At 38.2% G+C, this 21728-nt stretch overlaps 4 protein-coding genes across 5 annotated transcripts; 3 read left to right on the top strand and 1 right to left on the bottom strand.

Annotated features, from left to right (window-relative positions):
* The first annotated feature begins 148 nt into the window (after window positions 1-148).
* On the top strand, window positions 149-7673 carry LOC120016921 (probable inactive ATP-dependent zinc metalloprotease FTSHI 1, chloroplastic). The gene is made up of 15 exons (XM_038869896.1): window positions 149-980; window positions 1070-1154; window positions 1556-1990; window positions 2121-2174; window positions 2259-2324; window positions 2970-3065; window positions 3148-3276; window positions 3485-3537; window positions 4258-4453; window positions 4662-4776; window positions 4851-5125; window positions 5636-5719; window positions 5811-5923; window positions 6019-6268; window positions 7184-7673. Exons 1-15 carry the CDS (start codon window positions 316-318, stop codon window positions 7370-7372), a joined length of 2805 nt encoding a protein of 934 aa, XP_038725824.1. The 5' UTR covers window positions 149-315; the 3' UTR covers window positions 7373-7673.
* Window positions 7674-8535: 862 nt separating this feature from the next.
* LOC120017079 (F-box protein SKIP8-like) lies at window positions 8536-11277 on the top strand. Its single transcript, XM_038870141.1, has 3 exons — window positions 8536-9312; window positions 9913-10109; window positions 10885-11277. The coding sequence occupies exons 1-3, from the start codon at window positions 9118-9120 to the stop codon at window positions 11141-11143; spliced, it is 651 nt and encodes a 216-aa protein (XP_038726069.1). The 5' UTR covers window positions 8536-9117; the 3' UTR covers window positions 11144-11277.
* A 191-nt stretch (window positions 11278-11468) lies between these two features.
* LOC120017080 lies at window positions 11469-13995 on the top strand. Of its 2 annotated transcripts, XM_038870143.1 has the most exons (4): window positions 11469-11609; window positions 11711-11971; window positions 12593-12835; window positions 13713-13995. In XM_038870143.1, the coding sequence occupies exons 2-3, from the start codon at window positions 11730-11732 to the stop codon at window positions 12798-12800; spliced, it is 450 nt and encodes a 149-aa protein (XP_038726071.1). In that variant the 5' UTR covers window positions 11469-11609; window positions 11711-11729; the 3' UTR covers window positions 12801-12835; window positions 13713-13995. The 2 variants fall into 2 exon arrangements, with proteins under 2 accessions (XP_038726071.1, XP_038726070.1); XM_038870142.1 differs by having other exon boundaries at window positions 11548-11971.
* A 230-nt stretch (window positions 13996-14225) lies between these two features.
* Window positions 14226-14735, bottom strand: LOC120017305. The gene has a single exon (XM_038870483.1). It carries the CDS (start codon window positions 14733-14735, stop codon window positions 14226-14228), a length of 510 nt encoding a protein of 169 aa, XP_038726411.1.
* Window positions 14736-21728: the final 6993 nt, after the last annotated feature.

The raw sequence follows: 21728 nt of genomic DNA, 5'->3' as shown, positions 1-21728 counted from the left end.
GCACAAGGGGCAGGATTTAAATTTCACCTTTCTCAGTAATGTTTTGTCCGATTGGACAGATCAACACGGCCCATTCAAGCGGCCCAAACCCGCCCCAAGTCTCAGATTTCGAAAGAACTGTACAGCTGAAAAAAAACACCGTTTGCTCCCAAAAAATGTTCCATCTTATCTTCAGCGAAAACCCTAATCTGATAAACCCTATTGCGAATTTGAATTCTATGTTCACAAGATGGACGTAATTGGCTACTGATTCAGCATAATTTGATCTGAAATCATAGTCCAACAAACCTTTGAAACTGCAGTTTTGCTCCAAATATGACTACCATTGATACTCTTTTGTCTGCTAGAGTTTGCCTCGTCGGATCGTACCGGAGAGGCCCCAAATCCTTTAACTTCAGTCGAAAGCTCCGAACAGATGCACCATTTCTTCGCCGATCGTTGAAAGTGCTATGCGTGTCCTCATCACAAGCTGGGGACTCTAAAGAAGCGTCCGGTGACGATTTTATAACTAGGGTGTTGAAGGAAAACCCTAGCCAGGTTGAGCCCAGGTTTTTAATTGGGGACAAGCTTTATACTTTGAAGGAGAAAGAGAATTTAAGAAAGAATGCCGAGGTGGGGATTATTGAAAGTTTGGCAAACAAATGGAATTTGAAAGCAAAGTTGAAGAGAGAGAGCAACGAGAGTGGGAATGGCATTGAATCGGTCTATTTGAAGGATATTTTGAGGGAATATAAGGGGAAGCTTTATGTCCCAGAGCAAATTTTCGGTGCAGACCTGTCAGAAGAGGAGCAATTTGATAAGAACTTTGAGGAATTGCCGAGAATGAGCTTCGATGATTTTCAAAGGGCCATGGAGAGAGATAAGGTCAAGTTGTTGACCTCCATGGAGAAAGTTACTGGTGGATCTCTATATGGTTATAGGGATTTCATTGTGGATTTGAAAGAAATCCCAGGCGAGAAGCGCTTGCAAAGAACTAAATGGTGAATATTTGCAGCGACTTTTTACCGAAGTTTTGTGTTACTAGGTTTATACATGCTGGTTTCAGTTAAATTTATGGTGTTTATTGTAGGGCAATGAGGCTAGATGAGAATGAAGCAGGAGTGCTATTGAAGGAGTACAAGGGTCCAAGATATGAAATAGAGCAACACTTGACGGTGATTGATCTTTCTATCACTCTGGATTTGACTAGTAGATTTTTTGTTCCTTCCACTACTTACAGTCATATGCATTAAGTTGATGATTACAAATGATTTCAAGATATACATTTGAATAGTGTGTACTCATACAGCTCAAAGAGCCCTTGGTTTTTGAAGCAACTCTTTCCAGCGAGATTATGGTTGTTGATGAATGGATCTGTTTTTTAAGAATCATAATACCAAAATTATCACATTACTCGGTTTATTGCACTCCAGGTCATATAAGGCTTGCGATTATTTTAATCGCTCATGAACCTTGGGTAGATTCAACTTCTCCTCACTGTGCTGTAGAAATTTTTTTTCTTGTGGAAAACGTTACATGCATAGACATTGAAACATGCTTCAATTTTTTACTGCAGTCTTCAGTGGGAAAATTACCAGAGTATCCTCATCCGGCAGCATCTTCCATATCCAGCAGAGTGATGGCAGAGCTTGGAATGGTGACAGCTTCGATGGTTGCAGCAGCAGCAGTAGTTGGAGGGTTTTTTGCTTCAGCACTTTTTGCTGTTACAAGTTTTGTCTTTGTAGCAACTGTATATGTTGTGTGGCCTATAGTCAAACCATTTTTTAAGCTTCTTCTTGGAGTCATCTTGGGTATTCTAGAGAGCGTTTGGGATAATATTGTTGATGTTTTTAGTGATGGAGGGATTTTCTCTAAATTGAATGAATATTACACTTTTGGTGGTGTATCTGCCAGCCTTGAGGCGCTAAAGCCGATCATGATTGTCCTTGTCACCATGGTCCTTCTTGTCCGATTTACAATTTCAAGAAGACCTAAGAATTTTAGGAAATGGGTAAGAGTAGCATTCTTTCAGAATTACTAATGTAGTTGGTCATGCATCGATAATTTAACTGATCTTGTGCCTTGAATTTCATAACAAAGGGTTCTGTTGCATTTTGTTTACATTTATCTTGAATCTGCAGGATATATGGCAAGGGATTGATTTTTCACGGTCTAAAGCAGAAGCTCGTGTTGATGTGAGTTTTTGATAACTGATGTGCCCTTGTCTCATTTTTTAGTAGTTCTGTGAAATTTACTCTTTCCCACTGACATTTCTACAGGGTTCTACAGGAGTTAAATTTGGTGATGTTGCTGGGATTGATGAAGCAGTAGAGGAACTTCAAGAGGTGCTCTTACTGCATATTTTTCACTATTAATTGCTTGCATTAAGAGTTGGCAGCATGCTGATATTATAATTGTGTACATCTTCTTTCCGCTTCGCAAATTTGTCTTTCCTTCTAATAATGAACTGAGAAATTTTGAATTCTTTTTGAATATATTGAAAAAGGTGAAAAGGATTTGCTATACTGCCTTCCCAGTTGCCATTGACAATATTATTTGTCGGTACTTGGAAGTTCCTTGCTACTAAATTTGTGGCAGAAATGCAGAATGCTCGAGGATGGAGTTTTTTATGACTGGGAAATTGTTCAGGCTAAATCTCACTATTTTAGTGGCACTAGGTTGATAAATTTCTCTGTTGAAGATCATGCGTAGTTAGGATCCCTTTTGCTATGTTAGATGGCTATAATAATTTTGTCAATTCTCTTGTGCAGGTTCTTTCATACTTTTTATCTTCCAAATACCTTTTCATCTTTTTTTGATAAAGGCTTTGATGATGACGACGATGGTGAAATACATTTTCATAAGTCGATGATATCTTGCTTGTAAATTATGCTGTTTCTAGAATATTAGTTTTGACTCTCATTTGAAGCCATAATACCCATTTTTCAGTAGGTGACTTGTCTTTTTTCTTTTTTAATTCTGCTGATTAGTTGGTCAGATATTTGAAGAATCCTGAACTTTTTGATAAAATGGGGATAAAGCCTCCACATGGGGTTCTTCTAGAGGGTCCTCCTGGATGTGGCAAGGTAACTGTATGCATAAGAATTTTTGCAATTTATTTTTTCAAATCATCATTGGAAGTGTTTAAAACCACCTACCATATCCCAGACCCTGGTTGCCAAGGCCATTGCTGGTGAAGCTGGGGTTCCATTCTATCAAATGGCTGGTTCCGAATTTGTTGAAGTTTTAGTAGGTGTTGGTTCTGCTCGTATCCGGGATCTGTTTATGAGAGCTAAGGTGATCGGATAGCCCATTTCAGTTTTTTTGCTTCTTGATTTCATGTTATTAATTCTTTATGTTCTATTTCAGTCCATACCGTATATTCCAACTATGAAATGATTATATTGCCCACATTTCCTGTGTGGAATTTCCTTCATCGATTAATGTTTTGTGCATTTGCTTGTGTTGAGGTAACAGTTGAAAATAACACAATTTCTCTGTGCAGGTTAACAAACCATCAGTTATATTCATTGATGAAATTGATGCATTGGCCACTAGGTATGGTTCTTCTTGTTGCTGACTCTGGTAAAATGTCCCTCATCACCCTTCAACTAGTCATACCATAATGTTAGCATTGGTCAAGTTGGTGAGACTTTAGTAGTATTCTTAGCCTTAGGATAATGGGAGTAGGCATTATTTATGCAAATGTACTTCTGTTTGAGGTAATGCTAATATTACTACTTCCTGTATGCAAGGGAACGTGTGGCCCAACGATAGAGTTGTAGGGGTGCAACTTGAGGTCACGAGTTTAATTCCTAGAAATAGCCTTCCACATATTATGTGGGGGTTAGGTAAGGTTTGTGTACATCTTGTATGTCCCCGACCGCGTCCACTACGGGAGCTTTGTGCACGGATATTGTTTACCTTTTTACATGTGGGAAGTGTATGGGATGGATATGAGTTTATACCCTTTTCTTTCACCATTTCGATAAGAAGGGGGCACTGTGGGGGTGGATTCAATCTAATAGTTGATGCATATGAGTGCTCTTAGAGGATGTCTATGATCGTATAACCAATCCAGACTAGGGTTTTGGGATTTGTTTCATTGACTTTTTTCCAATGCTACAAAGTCATCGAGATTTTAATAGAGTATGCATAATTGGCCTAATTGTTTAAGGTGTAGTTTAGTTTTCAAGACATGCATGTAACGAACTTTAAGTTAGACGCTAGCTTGCTCTTGGATAATTATGTGATTTATGCATTTTCTTCTGTGATCAGACGTCAAGGAATTTTCAAGGAGTCTACTGAAAACCTGTACAATGCAGCCACTCAAGAGAGGGAAACTACATTGAACCAGCTCTTGATAGAGCTTGATGGATTTGATACTGGTAAAGGCGTTATATTTTTAGGTGCTACAAACCGAAGGGATTTGTTAGATCCTGCACTTCTCCGACCTGGTCGTTTTGACCGAAAGGTTAGATTCTGTTACTCCATCAGCTGGTATACCATATGTTCTCGTTGTGGAGGAAAAGCTAAGAGTATTTCTTGATTTGATGGAAATTAATTAATTGGTCTTCTATAGTTGAACTTTGTTTTCAACTGGGTTTTTCTTTCTACTTTATTTGTCTTAATTTTGACTTGGCGTGGCAAAATTGTTACTGTTATTCTGGGTTTTCCAATAGATAAGAATCTGCGCTCCTAATGCCAAAGGGAGATTGGGAATTCTGAAAATTCACGCAAGCAAAGTGAAGATGTCTCAGTCTGTTGATTTATCTGCTTATGCCAACAATTTACCTGGTATATATCGTAATTAATGTTTTTCCTGAACTTTCATGTGATCATCTTGATGTCTAAAATATAGTGGTTAACAGGATGGACAGGAGCAAAATTGGCTCAGTTGGTCCAGGAGGCTGCTCTTGTAGCTGTCAGGAGAGGGCATGAGTCAATTCTTCAGTCAGACATGGATGATGCAGTGGACCGACTTACTGTAGGACCCAAACGTGTTGGATTTGAGTTGGGACATCAGGGGCAATCTCGTAGAGCTACTACTGAAGTGGGAGTTGCGATAACTTCTCATCTTCTCCGACGATGTGAAAATGCAAAAGTTGAATCCTGTGATCGTATTTCAATTGTCCCTCGCGGTCAGGTCATCTTTCCGTTTTGTTAGTTTTTTTTGCCTAATTTTCGATATCTATTGCTCTTGTACATTGAGGACATTTCTATGTAATTTTACTATTACAACATCAACATTAACCTCTTCTAGAGTCCTGCCATCATAGATCCCCGGTGAAAAGGATTGGGTTGGCTTTCAGTAGTTCAGTTTCAACTCATAAACTCATAATTGACATTCCTGTCTGAAAGGAACCTCTCACTGATCATTGATTGCAAGTCCATAACCATTGCAAAAGCAACCTTGAATTACTGCCAGCTTGTTGTTTACTGGAAACATGTTTAACTGCTGAGCTCATCTCTTATCTCGAGCCTCAGTTATAAAATGCTCACATACTAGAACTGAATATTCGGCTTGCTATTTGACCTTTCAAACTTCAAATAAATTTCCTTTCAATTTGTCTCTCCTAATGTTCCTTATGTGATCGTGGCTTTTTTTATGTCTTTTATCAACATATGTAGTAAAGTTGTCAAGTAATATGTGCAGACATTATCACAATTGGTATTTCACCGGCTTGATGATGAATCGTACATGTTTGAGCGCCGACCCCAATTGTTGCATCGCCTTCAGGTGTGGACTTGAGTGTTTTTTTGGTCTGGTGCTGAGAGTTATTTTGGATGCATTTTTCAGACCTTTTCATTTGAATTTATTATCATGCAAGGTTCTTCTTGGAGGGAGGGCTGCTGAAGAGGTCATTTATGGAAGGGACACATCCAAAGCATCAGTTGACTACCTGGCAGATGCTTCTTGGCTTGCTCGTAAAATTTTAACCATGTCAGTTCCGTGACACATGGACGCACACCCATGAATTTTTGCTATCTGCTGTGGTTAATGGACTTAACGTTTTGTCTTTTTCATTCTTCGGACAGATGGAATTTGGAGAATCCGATGGTCATACATGGAGAACCACCTCCTTGGAGAAAGCAAGTTAAGTTTGTGGGACCACGGCTGGACTTTGAAGGATCGCTCTACGATGACTATGGACTAATTGAACCCCCTGTCAACTTCGATTTGGATGACCAAGTTGCGCAGAGGACTGAAGAACTAATAAGCAATATGTATGACAAGACGGTTGCTTTGCTTAGGAGGCACCATGCAGCTTTGCTCAAAGCTGTGAAGGTTAGTCAATGGATGCTCGAATAAGCTCGTTCTTATTTTATTCCATGAGGTTAAAGTGAATATATTTAGCTTTTGAAAACCATTTCTTTTGCAAATAGCAGGGAAAAAAAGCGATGAAGTACACATTTCTTTGGATATTCAATTATTCGGTCTAAAAGACATGTTACTTCTTGATAGTTTTCGATCGGACAATGCTAGAGACCCTCAAAATGTGACCCCCAAAAGTCCCCAAATCTATGGGGTATTGAAATAGTCATTTATTAAAAACACACACGTAGGACCCACTTCACATCCAACACTTCACATTAATTGAGGGTCACTTTTTGGGTGTTTCAAGCATTATCCTTTTCGATAACTTCTTTTTTGTTTGTTTATTAGGGTTTAGAAAATCTCGCTGGTGTTATAACCAGTTAAAATGGAAGTGAAATTAATCAATGGGAAAATGTAGTTCTATGGATTTTTTCAAAACAGACTAAAAGTTTGAAATAACTTGTTTAGATAGGTATAGGAGATTAGCATGATGTAATCAGTTCCAATTTTAAAAGTAAGTATTTGATTTCCACTAAACATTTGGTTGTGAAGAACTGAATTAAGTTTCATATCAATAGCTGCATCTTGTTAGAAGTTCTTGATGTAAGTTCGTCTCTGTAAATTTTTTTCACATCTCATACTGTGTGAGTGTGTGGGTCATTGGGTGGCACCCCTCTGTGGCAACAGATTTTTTTTTTTTTTTTTTTGTATAAAAGAAGATTGAGCCGAGGGTCCCAGGTGTATAGATCGCTGGTATTTCATAAAACAGTGACATTATGTTGCTGAAATACTATGATAAGAAATTGCATAGATAAAATGATACAACCTTTGATGCGCCTGAATATGCAAGGTATGCTCATGGTTCTTTTGGGACATGCTTTCTAGGTTCTTCTCAATCAAACTGAAATCAGTGGGGAAGAGATTGACTTCATTCTGAACAACTACCCGCCGCAAACACCCTTGAGCCTTCTTTTCAAAGAAGAAGATCCCGGAACACTTCCTCTCTTCAGAAGAGATCAGGAGCCTGAGCTGGAATACGCCCTGCTGACTCAGCCAAAGGCCGAAAATCTGTGAAGCTTGTGAGGTTCATGCTTAGTCTTTTCGCCGGTGCATCAGTGCCCTGAAGTAGAAGCTTATCGAAGCGAAAGCATGGGTGGGATATGGACCATCATCGTGTATTTTGTGAGTAATTATGCATTCCAAAATTGAAATTGTACATTAGGTCAGTTTCAGGGTTCCTTCTTGAAGGAAAGGTGGCTAGTTTTCTTCTCTGACTTTGGCCAAAACCATAGAAGCTGACATGACATGCTAGTAAGATGAGCAGAGTTTTGTATGGCATATTTTTGCATTCATACAATCCAAAGTTACTCTGAAACCCTCTTTTAAGAGTTTTGTGAGCACAAACAAGTTAGAAATGTTGGATTATAGGTGGAAGTCTATTTTAAAGCCCAATGGACCCCATTACCAGTTTCAAAGGCCTACCTCGAAATAGTTAAATACTTAAAAGAGGCTCATATAACTCGTGAACCGAAAACCCTAGTTAAATACTTAAAAGAGGCCCATATATCTCATGAACCCAAAACCCTAGATCTTTTAAAATGACATCGTTCAAATCGTCTTCGTTTCCTTCATTTAGTTGGGGACTATTTGCATTCCTCATATTTCCACTAACACCTCATTTTTCAAAACCACCAAACACGTTATTAACAAACTCATTCACACCCCATTTCCCTCTCATCATCGAGCACCACTATCATTGCTTGGTCTGGCCATCGTTTCTGACCACTGACCTACCGAAAAGCTTCTCTTGATCCTCACGAGCATAACCCAACCAATTTAGTCTCAAACCGTCTTCTGTAGCCTCCGGAATCGTTGTTGGAAGCTCGCGGCCATCGTGAAGAAAAAGCTCGGATCCGGCTACGAAACAACGAACCACCACCACCAACGAGTTCACCGGCTAGGGACGAACTCAACCCAACTCTTGCCCGCCCAGAACTGACATCGAAATGCTCAACTGGAGTTCACCGGCCAGAGACTTGGGGTGGTTAAGGGTTGCGTTTAGAGTTTGGGAGAAATGGGGTGTTAATGAAAATCTAGGGAGTGCAAATATTCCCTATCTAAACTTAGGACTTTTAAAACGACATCGTTTCGTAATGTAAAATTCCCAAAAAAAATACGGGATGCAGATGTTGAAGTTACTAAAACCTCCTTGAAGTTCGCGGGTAATTCGTTTCAGCCCCACTCCCTCAGTCGGACCCAATTCGCATACGTACGAGTCCCTTCTCCTTCGTTGACGACCGACGAAACCTTCCGTTACTCTGCAAATCCGCGGCGGTTGTGGTAAAAACCCATGAATCGTGCGTCTTCAATACCGAAACGGCGCCGTTAGCAGCCAAACTACCCTAATAAAGCCATCGTTGAAATCCCCTTTTAGTCTTTGTAGGCAAAACACGGGCTCCGCCACCAACCCTTCTTACCGTTATCACGCCCGAACCAGATAACGGAATTCTTAGGGTTTTCATGTTCTGTTTGGCTTTCATGTCGTGTGAATGGAGATTACTTGTGGCTTCTTCTCCAATTTCTTGCCTCATCAATTTTTCTTAGCCTTTGCATTTACCCTACTCTCTCTTCTGCTCGCTATTCTCACCATTCGATCGAATTCCAAGTACTCCGAATCCCGCGTCGACTGCGGTAGGGCGGTGGCTTTGTCGAGGAGGAAGGAGGACAAGAGCGGCTGATGCAACTGTAATGGGGGTATCGTCGAGCGGGATAACTGTGTTCCGGATTCCTCAGCGGGGTGCCGTAATGGTGGGACTGAGATGACGGCGAGTGTGACTGTTTTGGCGGCGGAGAGGCAGATGGGTGCTTCGATGATGGAACAGCTGGTGCCGGAGATCACGACACACGCTCTTAGTTACTTGGATTACCCGAGCCTGTGTAGGCTCTCCATGACGAATTCGCTGATGCGAAAGGCTGCTAACGATGATAATGCTTGGAAAGCTCTTTATCATAAGGTAGGGTTTACTCTTCCCCTTGGTTTTTCTCTTTTCTGGTTCTTTTGTTTTTTGTTTTTGTGCTTCCTCTGGTGTGAATGTGTGATTAACTCTTTGGTTGTCTGTAAGTGCCCATAATAGAGAGTTTATCCATGTGGTGTTCAAATTATTCTTAAGTTTGAAGAATTTGGCCTTGTTCTGTCTATTTTTATATCATTGAGCAATCCCAATGTCTCGGAGCATCGGATAGAAAGAATATATGAGACTTTTGCTGGAAAGGAAATCAGTTTATTTCTTTTAAGGGACGCCTGATTGCATACTTTATGTAGTTGGTGTTATGATTATAATGTTTGTTGATTAGAGCTGTAATCAATGCTTTGGATTGTAGATATACAATCTAAGGTGATATCTTCTCTTTCATGACTACAATTTTGGCACTCAAAAAAAGAGTATCATTAGGTAATGTTACTGTTGCTAGTTTCCACTTCAAGATGTTGTTACTGTATTGTTTTTAATTCTTGGCGTTTTCCATGTTGCTGTTAGTACTCTTTTGTGTTGATTGCTTTCTGGACCTTTTTTATGTAAGCATTAATTTATGTTTCTCACCTTTTCTTCTGTTAGGATTTTACATTGGAACAAGATAGTGTGACTCCAGTCAATGGGTGGAAGGCTTATTACTCTGCTACAAGAGCCCTTGTGAATGTTAATGCGGAATTCTTTAATATTATTAGAGAAAGGTCCCTGCCAGCCATGAGTAGTTATTGGCTCAACGCAGATTATGTGAAGTGTGTTCATGCCTCAGGAGAACTCTTTTCCGGGTATGTTGGTTCCTATTTAACTTGGTTGTTATGAATGCATACCTGTGTTCCCTGCATTGATGATATTTTTTAACTTAACAACTTCGTGCCTGCTATGGATGAGCTTTAGGTATAGCTGTTGGGGATATTAAGTTCATCTGTGGTTAGCTTTGACTTTATTACATGCTTTAGTGATGTGTTAACTTCTCTGTAGATTTATGCTGCTGGGGCTGTCTCATGCGATTAGCTTTGAAGTACTAGGGATAAAGCATCATATACAAGCAAGCTTACTTAATAGTGCACTTATGTTACTTTGAGAAGCTTGGACTAGAGTGTGTACAAATATCACATGGGTTTGGGCGTATGCTTTAGATTGTTGACTAAAAATTTATTCTAGTTTGATACTTTGTTGAGAGCTTTGGAACTTCTATTATTTCGATATTGAGTATCTTCTACTCTGCATAACTTGACATGGAAAGCTTGGTTATATCTCTGCTCAAAGAAAAAAAAAGTATGTCTCTTTCTCAAGTCACACTCCTTTTTAGTAAATTATGTACACTTTAAACATTTGCATTTTAACCTACCACCGCATGAACATTAGGCATTTCTTACACATAGATCGCTTTACTTGGGCATTGATGCATGATGATAAAACTTGCGTGTATGTGATCATAGGAGGGAAAATTTGTGAATATATTTGAATCATGTGTTATTATAGAGATATAAAAGGATGGTTGAAGCTCGTTTTGGTGGTTGTAATCAAATGGGAGCTGAGATGTCTTTCTCTCTTCTACAGATATAACTCCGTCATACAGAGTTGGCGTCTTGCATTTGATTGGGAGCAAGGAGTCAACTTCCAGGTTCGCAATGTGAGAGTTCGGGTGCTAACAGATATTGCTTGGGTTACAATGAACGCCTATGTAGATGTAGACACAGGGCCGTTTAACATGATGAATGTATTTGAGTTCCATAATGGGCGCTGGTACATGGTGCATCATCACAGTTCAGTGATGATTGTGGATGCAGTGATGGAGCAACAAATTCTGCATGCCTGAAACGGAAAAGTAGGAGAGATGATATTAATGGTTGTTTTATACTGGTTACAGAAAATAGTGGTATTTATTAACAGGTGGAAATTGCCTGGTTCTCCTTGACAACTTCTTTGAAGATCCTTAAGCCTTTCCCCCCAGCTTACCAGTTTTGGTTGTTTGTGCCTTAGCAGCAAAGAGGCATCATTTTCTTTATTTTTTCCCGTTCAATTTTTTCCTTCTCATGATCTTGTAACTTGGGGGAATTTTACCATCACCATTCTTTCTTTTTTCTTTTTTTTTATCCGGCATTTACCATCACCATTCACTCGTATGTATATAAATGTAAAGCCGCATCTATAAGCACTCCCCAAATAATTTTAAATGGTTCATGGCCATGGCCATTAAAACAAACTCTATTTACATTTGTGTTTTGTTGACTCAATGTCACTTAAGCAGAAATATCCAACGGCGTAGTGGCTAGTGACAAAAGGTAAATTTTCTAAGCTTCTTAGCCTCACATTTTGGGCAGAAGTCAGATTGGTTTTAGTGGTTGTTATTCACTACCTGCCTTGTTCTGATTGATGCACACAGAGGAGAGAGTGAGCTGAGAATGGCAATAACCCTTCTCTCTGTTCCCAATCCTCACCAGGCTCCACTCTTTGGGAACAAATTGTTGCTTGGCCACGGCTCCACAACTCTCGTTAGGTACCCATCCAAGTCTGTTATACCTCTCTCTGCTTCTTCTCCTTCTCCTTCAACTTCTGTTGTAGAAGATGGTCCTTCTCCATCATCTGATTCTCTTCCTGTCCAACCTGGGTCTGCCACTGAAGAACCTGGACAGCTTCCTCTGAGGTAACTACGACTTTCCGTGCCATGATTTTCCATTTGACCCACGAAGTTCTTACTCACGCTTTGAACTTGGAATTAGCATCTTTTTGTTTTCTATCGACTGGTGAAAATATTGCGCTCTACGTGTTTGATGAAATGATTCGCCTCTATCATCTATGCATCTGGGTAGTGATTAACATAATTTACCATGTGACAAGATCAATTCATATTGAACCCATCTTAATATTTAAGAGCTATGTCAAATAGCCTATGAATGGCTTTTCTAGTGCGCTATTGAATATGCTCGTGTTAGTCATTTCAGTTAGTGCAACATTTCTGGTTATGCTAAGTTTTATGTGGCCTACGAACTTCGACAAGTGATTGTTTAATTTCAGATGGGAAAAGGTTTCCAATTACTTATGGTTTGCAAATTGCATAGACATGGGAGTTCAATTGGCATAGATTCACAAATTCATACAGGATTCAACCAGTGAAGACACTATGGAATTCTATGTGGCCATGTCAAAAAACAACATCCTATAAGTGAATCTTTAGTCTATGTACTCTTCTTCCCAAAAGAAGGCTGATGGTTGTATGTTTGAAACAATATTAATTTCAAGTCGCGTACATGAACTTTCCACACAGGGGTTGCAAGGCATGCGGTAGAGAGGAAATTGAAAAGGGATGCAATGGCGATGGAAGGATTCAAGGTGGAATTGCAACTGTCCCAGGGTTTGGTTGGTGGCCAATAAAGGCTTACAGGCCTTGTCCTGGACTCGTGGCGTCTGGTGGCAGGTATAGGCGGCGTGGCCAAAGCATGGATGAGGTTGGCTTTGGACGAGCGGAGACATGAATTTCTGTAGGCCATAGTGACGAGGATCAGTCAAGGTAAATTTGTTTATATAATTCCAATGGTAAATTTTGATTTTTTCCTGACGCTGCTTGTTTTGGTCTTGATTAGATTAGAGGCTCGAGAGGTAGCTAATTGTTTTTTTTCTGGCACAAGACAGATTCTTTCATATTATCTTACTGATTGAAAATCTTGACTGGCATGTGATTAAATTTAATCTACTTTCATTCTGAAGGAGAATCAACGCCAGCAAAAATAAAGCCTGTATGAGTTTTCTTTGAACTTCATTCTGCACGAGTTTCCTTCAAACTTCGTGCACTTGCCATTGCAGCACATACCTAAAGCCATAATCCCAAATATTAGGTGTGGCGTTGAAAATAGCTTACAGCCATGGTCCATGTAAACATTGAACTCTACAAATTGCATGCCATAATGAATTAAATAAACGGGGAATGGTGTTGTGTGTTTGTGTTTGTGTGTGTGTGTGAGAGAGAGAGAGAGAGAGAGAGAGAGACCTCTCTTCCACTTTTCTCTTTTTGTCACACGCTGCTTCAGTTTTGTAAAAATTACTTGCTGGTATAAAAATCGGTTTAAATTTATGAAGCATCAGAAGTAGCAGCAGGGTAGCTTCAGCTTGTGTTCTTTCTCCCCCACACATACCTGAAACTTTAACCCCTGAGAGGCAATGGTTTGTTTTAGATGCACTTCCCTTTACAGGAATATAATTTATTGTTTGGTTGTCTATGCTTCATCAACTTCTGTCTTCAATTTAAATATCAACCAGCCAAAATGAAGTAGGTACTTGGATTTTCTTTACTCTTAGCATTGCGTGTGCTCATCAAAAGCGGGCTAATCCTCATCTATTCACCATTCTCCACATTCTAATGATTTCTAATGTTATTTCCTCCTTTTCAGCAAGAAGAAGCAGAATCCAAGATTATGTGCCAGAATGAGTATATCTGGAGTCAATGTCTCTGTTTAAGGATGACAAATCTACGTATCATCACTAGGTCGGTCTGGGGATCTAGTGCTTATTAAGGTTCTCCTCCTTTCTCTTCTTTTTCTTTCCAGAATTGTTTGTTGCCACTGATGGTAATGATATTTGGCGGATAAGGTTCTCTTTGTACAAATCTATACTGGTTAATAAACAAGGAATGGTTGGCAGGGTTAAATCAAATTTACATATTTTTTGTTTAAACATAATCATCATTTGGAGTGGATAAAATCACTTGGGAATTAAAATGCATTATTAACACAAAGAGTGTGTTAATACACTGATAAATAATTAAATACAACCTTTTTGAAAGAGCCCAAACACAAATATTGGGCCTAGCCTGCTGTCGTTGTATGAGAATCTCAATCGTGCAGAAGGCCCCGTCTACAGGCCCTTTGAAGCCAATTTCCATAAGCGCAATAAACCATCATGATTCATTTCTCACCAGCCACTGGCACTTTGAACACCTTAGGCTTCCAAGATTTCTTGGAACGTCTCATTGGAGTCAACATTGCAGCCGCTCTCATGGTCTCAATCAGTGCCTCAGTATTCCCTTCTTGCTTCAAAATCTCCTCCAATTCCTTACTCCCAATCACCAACTTCACTCTCCACACACCATTTCCAAGCGATGGCAGGACCTGCACAGCAGCAGCTCCATTCTCAAAATCCTTCAACGTCGCCGCATCAGTTGGCACCTTCGGTGGCTCAATTGGTATCTTCTCAAGCGGAAGCAAGTAGTAGGAATGACCATTAATAAGCCATTCGTGCTTTGGCAATGGATTAGACCACGATGCGCACCTGAATATGCCATACCCTGGATGACCATTTAGGACATCTCCGACTAACATAGGACCTTTAAGATCTCCAACGCCACCAGATTTTGTAATAATCCGAACTGAATCTGGGCATTTTCCGGCGACCCTTTTGATAGAACAATTCCCCATTCCAGATTATTGTCTATTAACTTTCTGTATATGTATGATTGTGTGAATATTTATATTGAAGGGTGCATGTGATAAAGTTGAAAATTTCTGAAGTGGGTGCATGTGATAGTAGACCGTTGAGGACATTATTTTTAAGTGAAAATCTTGAGATGATCTGGGGGAAAGGAACAGAAATGAAGGAGAAAATTTTAAAATTAATGGCAATATTAAGACAGTAAAAGAAGCAGACGATTTCAAATTCTAGGTGGGTAGGGGCGATGTATTTTACCTGTGCGCTAAAACGAATCTTCTAGGCAGGCATCTAGAAGCATGACAAGAATTTTATGCAATATTGATAAGACAATCAGTATGACTCTGCTAGGCACGGGTTAACTACACTGTTCTAAGATGGAAGAAATTTGTGGCGGGTAGGGGAGGTGTATTTATATGTGCTAAAATAAACATTGTAGGCAGGAGTAGTGGTGACAAATCCCTGTTCAATTCAGACGATCGAATTTTTTTGACTAGGATTAAACCAAATTTATCTGGTTCTGATTTAAAATTCAATCCAGGTCCAAACATATAAATCTTGTCCTATTTATTTGTTCGAATTTAAATTAATATGGATTTGATCAATTAAGTACGTTGTAAATTCAGTCCAAATTAGAGTCCGAACTTCTAAATATTTCGTAAACACTTGTTGTTGTCTGACTTGAAGCCGACCTGAAATCAATTTTTTGACACCCCAATATAAGAGCATGACAAAAAAATTTATGTGGTCTTTTACAATAATGGATTCGGACATATTTCAATTTGGGCTTGCCAAAGGTCTATTGGAATTTGGGCTTAAACTAAACGGCCCGCATGACCGCCTCAACACTTGCCTATATATTCGGAAAAGCAAGATACTGTATTTTCAATTTCAAATTCAAATTAAGGTTATCAGAATTAGGAAAACTTTCGGGAAACCGGCCAACGTTCTTCTTCCTTTTCCCCTGTCCAAGTCTCTGTCGCGGAACCCTATACAGGTATCTATTTCGCTAAATGGCCTGCATTACCGACTCAACACTTGTCTATATATTCGGAAAAGCAAGTTATTTTCAATTTCAAATTAAGGGTTTTATCAGAATTAGGAAAACTTTCGGGAAATCGGCCAATGTTCTTCTTCCTTTCTCCCTGTCCTATTCTCTTTCGCGGAACCCTATGTAGGTATCTATTTCGCTTTTGATTTTTATCCCGACAATCAGTTTATGATTTCGAAGGCACTTAAATTGGAGTTTTTGTTTGTAGATTGGCTTGGAGTTGCTTGGTTTGGTGTGTCCTGGCTTAGTTTAGGCAAGGCGTCCTCGCATGGGTAACTCTGAGAATATCATTCTGCCAAAATATACGAAACCTGTCGTTACGAAATCAGTAAAGGGTGTTAGGGTTTTTGCGCTTTATCTCTGTCTTGGGAATTTTGATAGTTGGGTTATTTTTTTTTTTTTTAACGTTTGTTTGTTGTTACGAAATCAGTAAAGGTGTTAGGGTTTTTGCGTTTTATCTCTGTCTTGGAAATTTTGATAGTTGGGTTTTTTATTTTTATTTTTTTAACGTTTGTGCGTCTTAGCTTCTTATTCTCTCTTTGTTTCGATTTTGCTTGGTTTGTTTTGGTATGGGTTGGCTTGGTTTAGGCAAGGGTGATTCCTTGCATGCCTAAAACTGAGAATTTCATTATGCCAAACAACAAAGCTGTTTGCCTTTTGTGTTTTATTTTTTCTTAACGTTTTTTGAGTTTAAGGTTTCTTATTTTTTGTTCACTGTTTTTTTTTTTAAAATTTTTGTCTTGAAAACCTTTTTGTGATTGAAAGCTGGGTTTTTTATTTTAGGATTGGCTCGGCAATGCTTAGTTTGATTTGGCGTGACTTGGTTTTGTTTAAGCAAGGGTGGTTCCGTGCATGAATAAATCCGAGAATGGATTGACTTGTTTAGGCGAGGGTGATTCCTTACATAAGTAAAACTGAGACATTCATTCTGCCAACCATTACAGCTGTTTGGGTTTTTGTGCTTTCTTTTTCTTTTTTCTTTTTGATAATTGGGTATTGTTATTTTTTTAAAAATGTGTTGTGAGTTTTAGGTTTAATTTTAATTTTATTCTCTCCTTTTTTGTGATTTCGTTTATCCTTGCAATCAGTTTATGATATTTAAGGTGTTTAAGTTGGAGTTTTTGTTTTGAGATTTGCTCGGCTTTGCTTGGTTTTGTTCAATGTCACTTGGTTTGGTTTAGGCAAGGGTATTTCCTTGCATAAATGAAACTAATAATTTCTTTTGGCAAAATCATGCAAAGCTGTTTCGGTTTTTGTGCTTTCTCTTTTCTTTTTGTATTTTATAATCGGATTTAGGTTAGATTTCGTGCAGTGGTGTGGCGTGGCTTGGCTTGGTTTAGACTACGCTTCCTTACCTGAGTGACACTGAGAATTTCATTCTGTCAAAAAGATGTGTATTGCGACTGATTCCATATATGTTATTTTCATTTATTGTTGCATTTGATTAGTGAATACTATTGGGGTTATGGTATTGGTAACTCTTCATACTTTGTAATTCCCATTACTTGAAGTTGATTATAGATTAAATGAAACTAAGAAAACACTGCTAACAACTGGGGCAATATTAATACTGCTAAAAATTGTTGAGAAAGCAACCATTCTTGATTGGATTGGGGGATTCAAAGTGAAATTTTGTAAAACAAAGTGGGTCTTAGTATGAGATTCAGAAGTTACATATTGGGCCTCGAGGTACACGTGTAAAAGGTTAGAGGAAGAAAATGCTGAGCGAAAGAACATTTTTGAGTGGCCCAGCTCTTGGTAAGTTGCCCTACCTTAGAAATTTCTATTAGGCCGTGCTTTTATAATTTGATGGATGCAAGCAGATAGCCTTCAATTCTGTTTGGTATCATTTACTAAACTTAATGGAACGATAATTGCTACACTAACAATTACTAGTTTAAGGACTTGAGTTTGTTTTAAAACTTCGACATTTTTAACCCATCATTTCTCAAGAGTATCAATAAGATAATGTATTTTGTATATGATGAAATGATTTTTTTTTTTTTTTTTTGCATCAACTGATTTATTGTCTTGTTTTTGCACTCATGTTTGGTATCCTTTGTGAGAATTCACTTTTGATTCATGTAATTTTTCTTTTAAGCTAGATCTTTTGAATTTTTTTTTCATTTTTCAGGAGAAGGTACCATATATTGTCACCTGCTCTGTGAGGGGATTAGGGAAAAACAGCCAAGTAAGCCTGTAGGTTGAATAATCGATCGCTTATGTTTGTTCTATCATAATAGTAATGTTATAATTTATAATGAATTGAAAGCAATTTTATTTTACGTTGATTAATAACCTCTTGACTAAAAATTGCAGATAAATATTAGTGGCACCATTGGTTTTCCAGATTTACCTAGCATTTGGAAATTTTTGTTGATGCCTCCTTTATATTTACGTTGCTTGTGTACTTGCATCTTATACAATCCTTTATAAAACGAGGCTGCAGAGAAGATCAGCTAATTGCTAAACAAGGAATCGGAGAAGTGGCCCATAGAGAATGAGGCTAAATAAAAGGAAACAAGTTGAAACCTAGAAAGCATCTTGTTTGTATATGTTATAGTTTCTAGTTCTGAACACGGTTCTCATTTGCGCATTGATTTGTTTTATGTTTTGTTGTTATACCAGAAAATTGATCTTCTGGAGTTCGTGCGAGATTGTAATCGGGACTCAGGAGGAGTTTGTGTGAGATTGTAATCAGGCTCTTCAAAATTTTCCAAGGTATGCAAAGGTAACTATGGGATATGATGTTGCTTAGTTGGATGCCTCGTATGAATCTGGGATTTGTTGTAGATATTGATTATGTGTTGTTGATTCTTGTGATTTATCATATAATTGAGTTTTTTTGAAGCTTTTATCCAAGTGATTCTCCTGCATATGGCTTAACCAGTGAAACCTAAAAATATTGTAGCCGTTGAGTTGGTAAAAGTTCCTATTTAAAGCATCTTTTTAATAGGGTGTTTTACTTTTTAAGAGAAGGGAGTGGGTCAACAGCAGATGCAAGCTTATTAGACGATATTGGGCGGCTGACAAATATTTTCAGGTGAACAGTACAGTTGTCACCAAGTTTCTCTCTAAATCCTCTTCCTCCGTCTATTCGAGTCCAATTATCTTGGGCTGTCTTGGCCAAATACATTTTATTAATTTCTCTCTCTCTGTGCTTGTGTGTTTGTTTCGATGCCTCCTTTTTCTTTAATTATCTGATGGCTCATTCTCTTCTTTTCATTTTTTTTCATAAAAAAGTTTCTTTATACAGGCTTGTTACTTGAGCGATAAGGCAAATTTTCCTTTGGGGAACTACAAAGATTCTATCAATGCCTTGAAGATTGCTAAGGATGCAAAGGTCTTTGGGGGGGGGGGGGGGGAATTGAAGACATTTCTTGGTAAGATAGTTATTTAGCATTTAGTTATACTGTGTTCTTCCTGAAAAAAATCATGGTTCCCATTTCAGGTTTGCGATATGAACTTTCCTGTCTATGTTTTTTTAAGGGATATGTTGCTTAGTCAACTCACAGGTATTTTTTTTTCGGATTACTTTTTGTTTGTTATCTCTTATAATTATGGACAATCATATTTTCATTTTGATTTCTTTTTGTTTGATTCTCTGAAAAGTTCAAATCTTTTCAGCTTTAAAACCTTCAGACCCGGAGTTCTTTTTCTTTAAACTTTTTCTCTGTTTTCGTTTTTCTAAATGTAATTAGATATTGATGATGATCTAAACTTGAACACTTCTCTTATAATGGTCAGATTTGCTTCAAAAGAGTGCCTCAACCTAGATTGTGGCTCTTTCCTTGGTCAAGGTATGCTAAATGGTTTAAAGAGTAACCTCTGGTATTTTTACTGCAGTTCTGCTACTTCTCTGGTTTTGTTTAAGTTATGGTGGTGCTCAAAATTTCATGTCAAACTTATTGATTCTTTAGTATAATAATTAAACGGGCTTTAATTTCTAGTTATCATTTTGCCCCAATATTGGTTCTGTCCTTTTTATCGGTAGTGCTTATTCCCTTATGATTATGTATTTTGATTGCTGATCTTCTGCGTAATAGTTTATGCATTTCCATTGATTTCTTGGAAAGCATTTGTTTCATATACTTGCTGCATTTTTTTTCCCTAACTCTTCTAAAATTTTCTTGCTCAGAATTTATAATGTTTGTAATTGCATCCAAAGCCTTGGTAACGCACGGAATTTAATACAGTTTGAGGATCTACATGTTTAATACAGTTTGTGTTTTCATTTTTTTCCTTTTGGAATTTTGATAATTAGGTTTTATTAGGGTTTGGCTTCTTTTTTTTTTATAATATTTCTGAGTTTAGATTTCTTTCTATTTTTTTTTTCGCTTTTTTAAATGTTGACAATCAGTTTATGATATTGAAAGTAGTTAAGTTGGAGGTTTTGTTTTTGAGATTGACTCGGTTTTGATAATTGGGTTCTATTAGGGTTTGTCTTTTTTGTTTTTATTTTGTGATTTTTGGGTTTCATTTTTGAATTTTGTTCCCGCTCTTTCTTTTGATTTAATTCTTTTTCTATCTTGTCACAAATAAATCCGAGTACTTGGCTTGGTTACTCCTTGCATGAATAAAATTGAGAATGGCTTGGCGTAGTTGATGCAAGGGTGGTTCCTTGCATTAATAAAACCTAGTACTTGGCTTTGGCTTTGCTTAGACAAGGATGGTTCCTTGCATTAATAAAACTATGAATGGCTTGGCTTGGTTTAGTCAAGGGTGATTCCTTGCATGAATAAAACTGAGAATGACTTGGCTTGGTTTAGACAAGGATGATTCTTTGCATGAATAAAACTGAGAAAGGCTTGGCTTGGTTTAGTCAAGGGTGATTCCTTGCATGAATAAAACTGAGAATGGCTTGGCTTGGTTTAGACAAGGGTGATTCCTTGCATGAATAAAACTGAGAAAGGCTTGGCTTGGTTTAGTCAAGGGTGATTCCTTGCATAAATAAAACTGAGAATGGCTTGACTTGGTTTAGACAAGAGTGACTCCTTGCATAAAGAAAAACTGAGAATGGCTTGGCTTGGTTTAGACAAGGATAATTCCTTGTATAAATAAAAACTGAAAATGGCTTGGCTTGGTTTATACAAGGGTGATTCCTTGCATTAATAAAAGCTGAGAATGGCTTGGCTTGGTTTAGACAGGGGTGATTCCTTGCATGAATAAAACTGAGAATGGCTTGGCTTGGTTTAGACAAGGGTGATTCCTTGCATGAATAAAACTGAGAAAGGCTTGGCTTGGTTTAGTCAAGGGTGGTTCCTTGCATGAATAAAACTGAGAATGACTTGGCTTGGTTTAGGCAAGGGTGATTCCTTGTGTGAATAAAACTGAGAATGACTTGGCTTGGTTTAGGCAAGGGTGATTCCTTGTGTGAATAAAACTGAGAATGGCTTGGCTTGGTTTAGACAAGGGTGATTCCTTGCATGAACAAAACTGAGAAAGGCTTGGCTTGGTTTACTGGTTTAGACAAGGGTGGTTCCTTGCATTAATGAAACTGGGAATTTCATTCCGCCAACCAAAAAAAGTTGTTTGGGTTCATGTGATTTCATTTTATGGGTTTTATTAGGGTTTGGCTTTTTCTATATTTTGTGAATTGAATACTGTTGGATTTGTGATAATATTTGTAACTTTTAACTGCCATTGAAATTGATTATGGAGTAAATGAAACAAAGAAAATATTAGCCACTGGGGCAATAACTATCTGCTTTAGTGAGCAACCATTATTGATTGGGTTCAACTGTTCAAGTGTAATTTTGTAACAGAATGTGGGTCATAGTGTGAAAATTAAGAAGTATCATATTGGGCCTCAAGGTACACGTTAAAAAGATCAGAGGAAGAGAATTTGGAGCAAAAGGACATCTTCGAGTGATCCAGGTTCTTGGTAAGTTGCCCTACCCATGGTTTTAGAAATTTCCTATTTGGTCGTGCT

This window comes from Tripterygium wilfordii, chromosome 15 (assembly GCF_013401445.1).
Source record: "Tripterygium wilfordii isolate XIE 37 chromosome 15, ASM1340144v1, whole genome shotgun sequence".
In the NCBI taxonomy this organism is placed as follows: Eukaryota; Viridiplantae; Streptophyta; class Magnoliopsida; order Celastrales; family Celastraceae; genus Tripterygium; species Tripterygium wilfordii.
The sequence above is the reverse complement of the archived record's forward strand: the minus strand, read 5'-3'. Positions and strand labels throughout refer to the sequence as shown.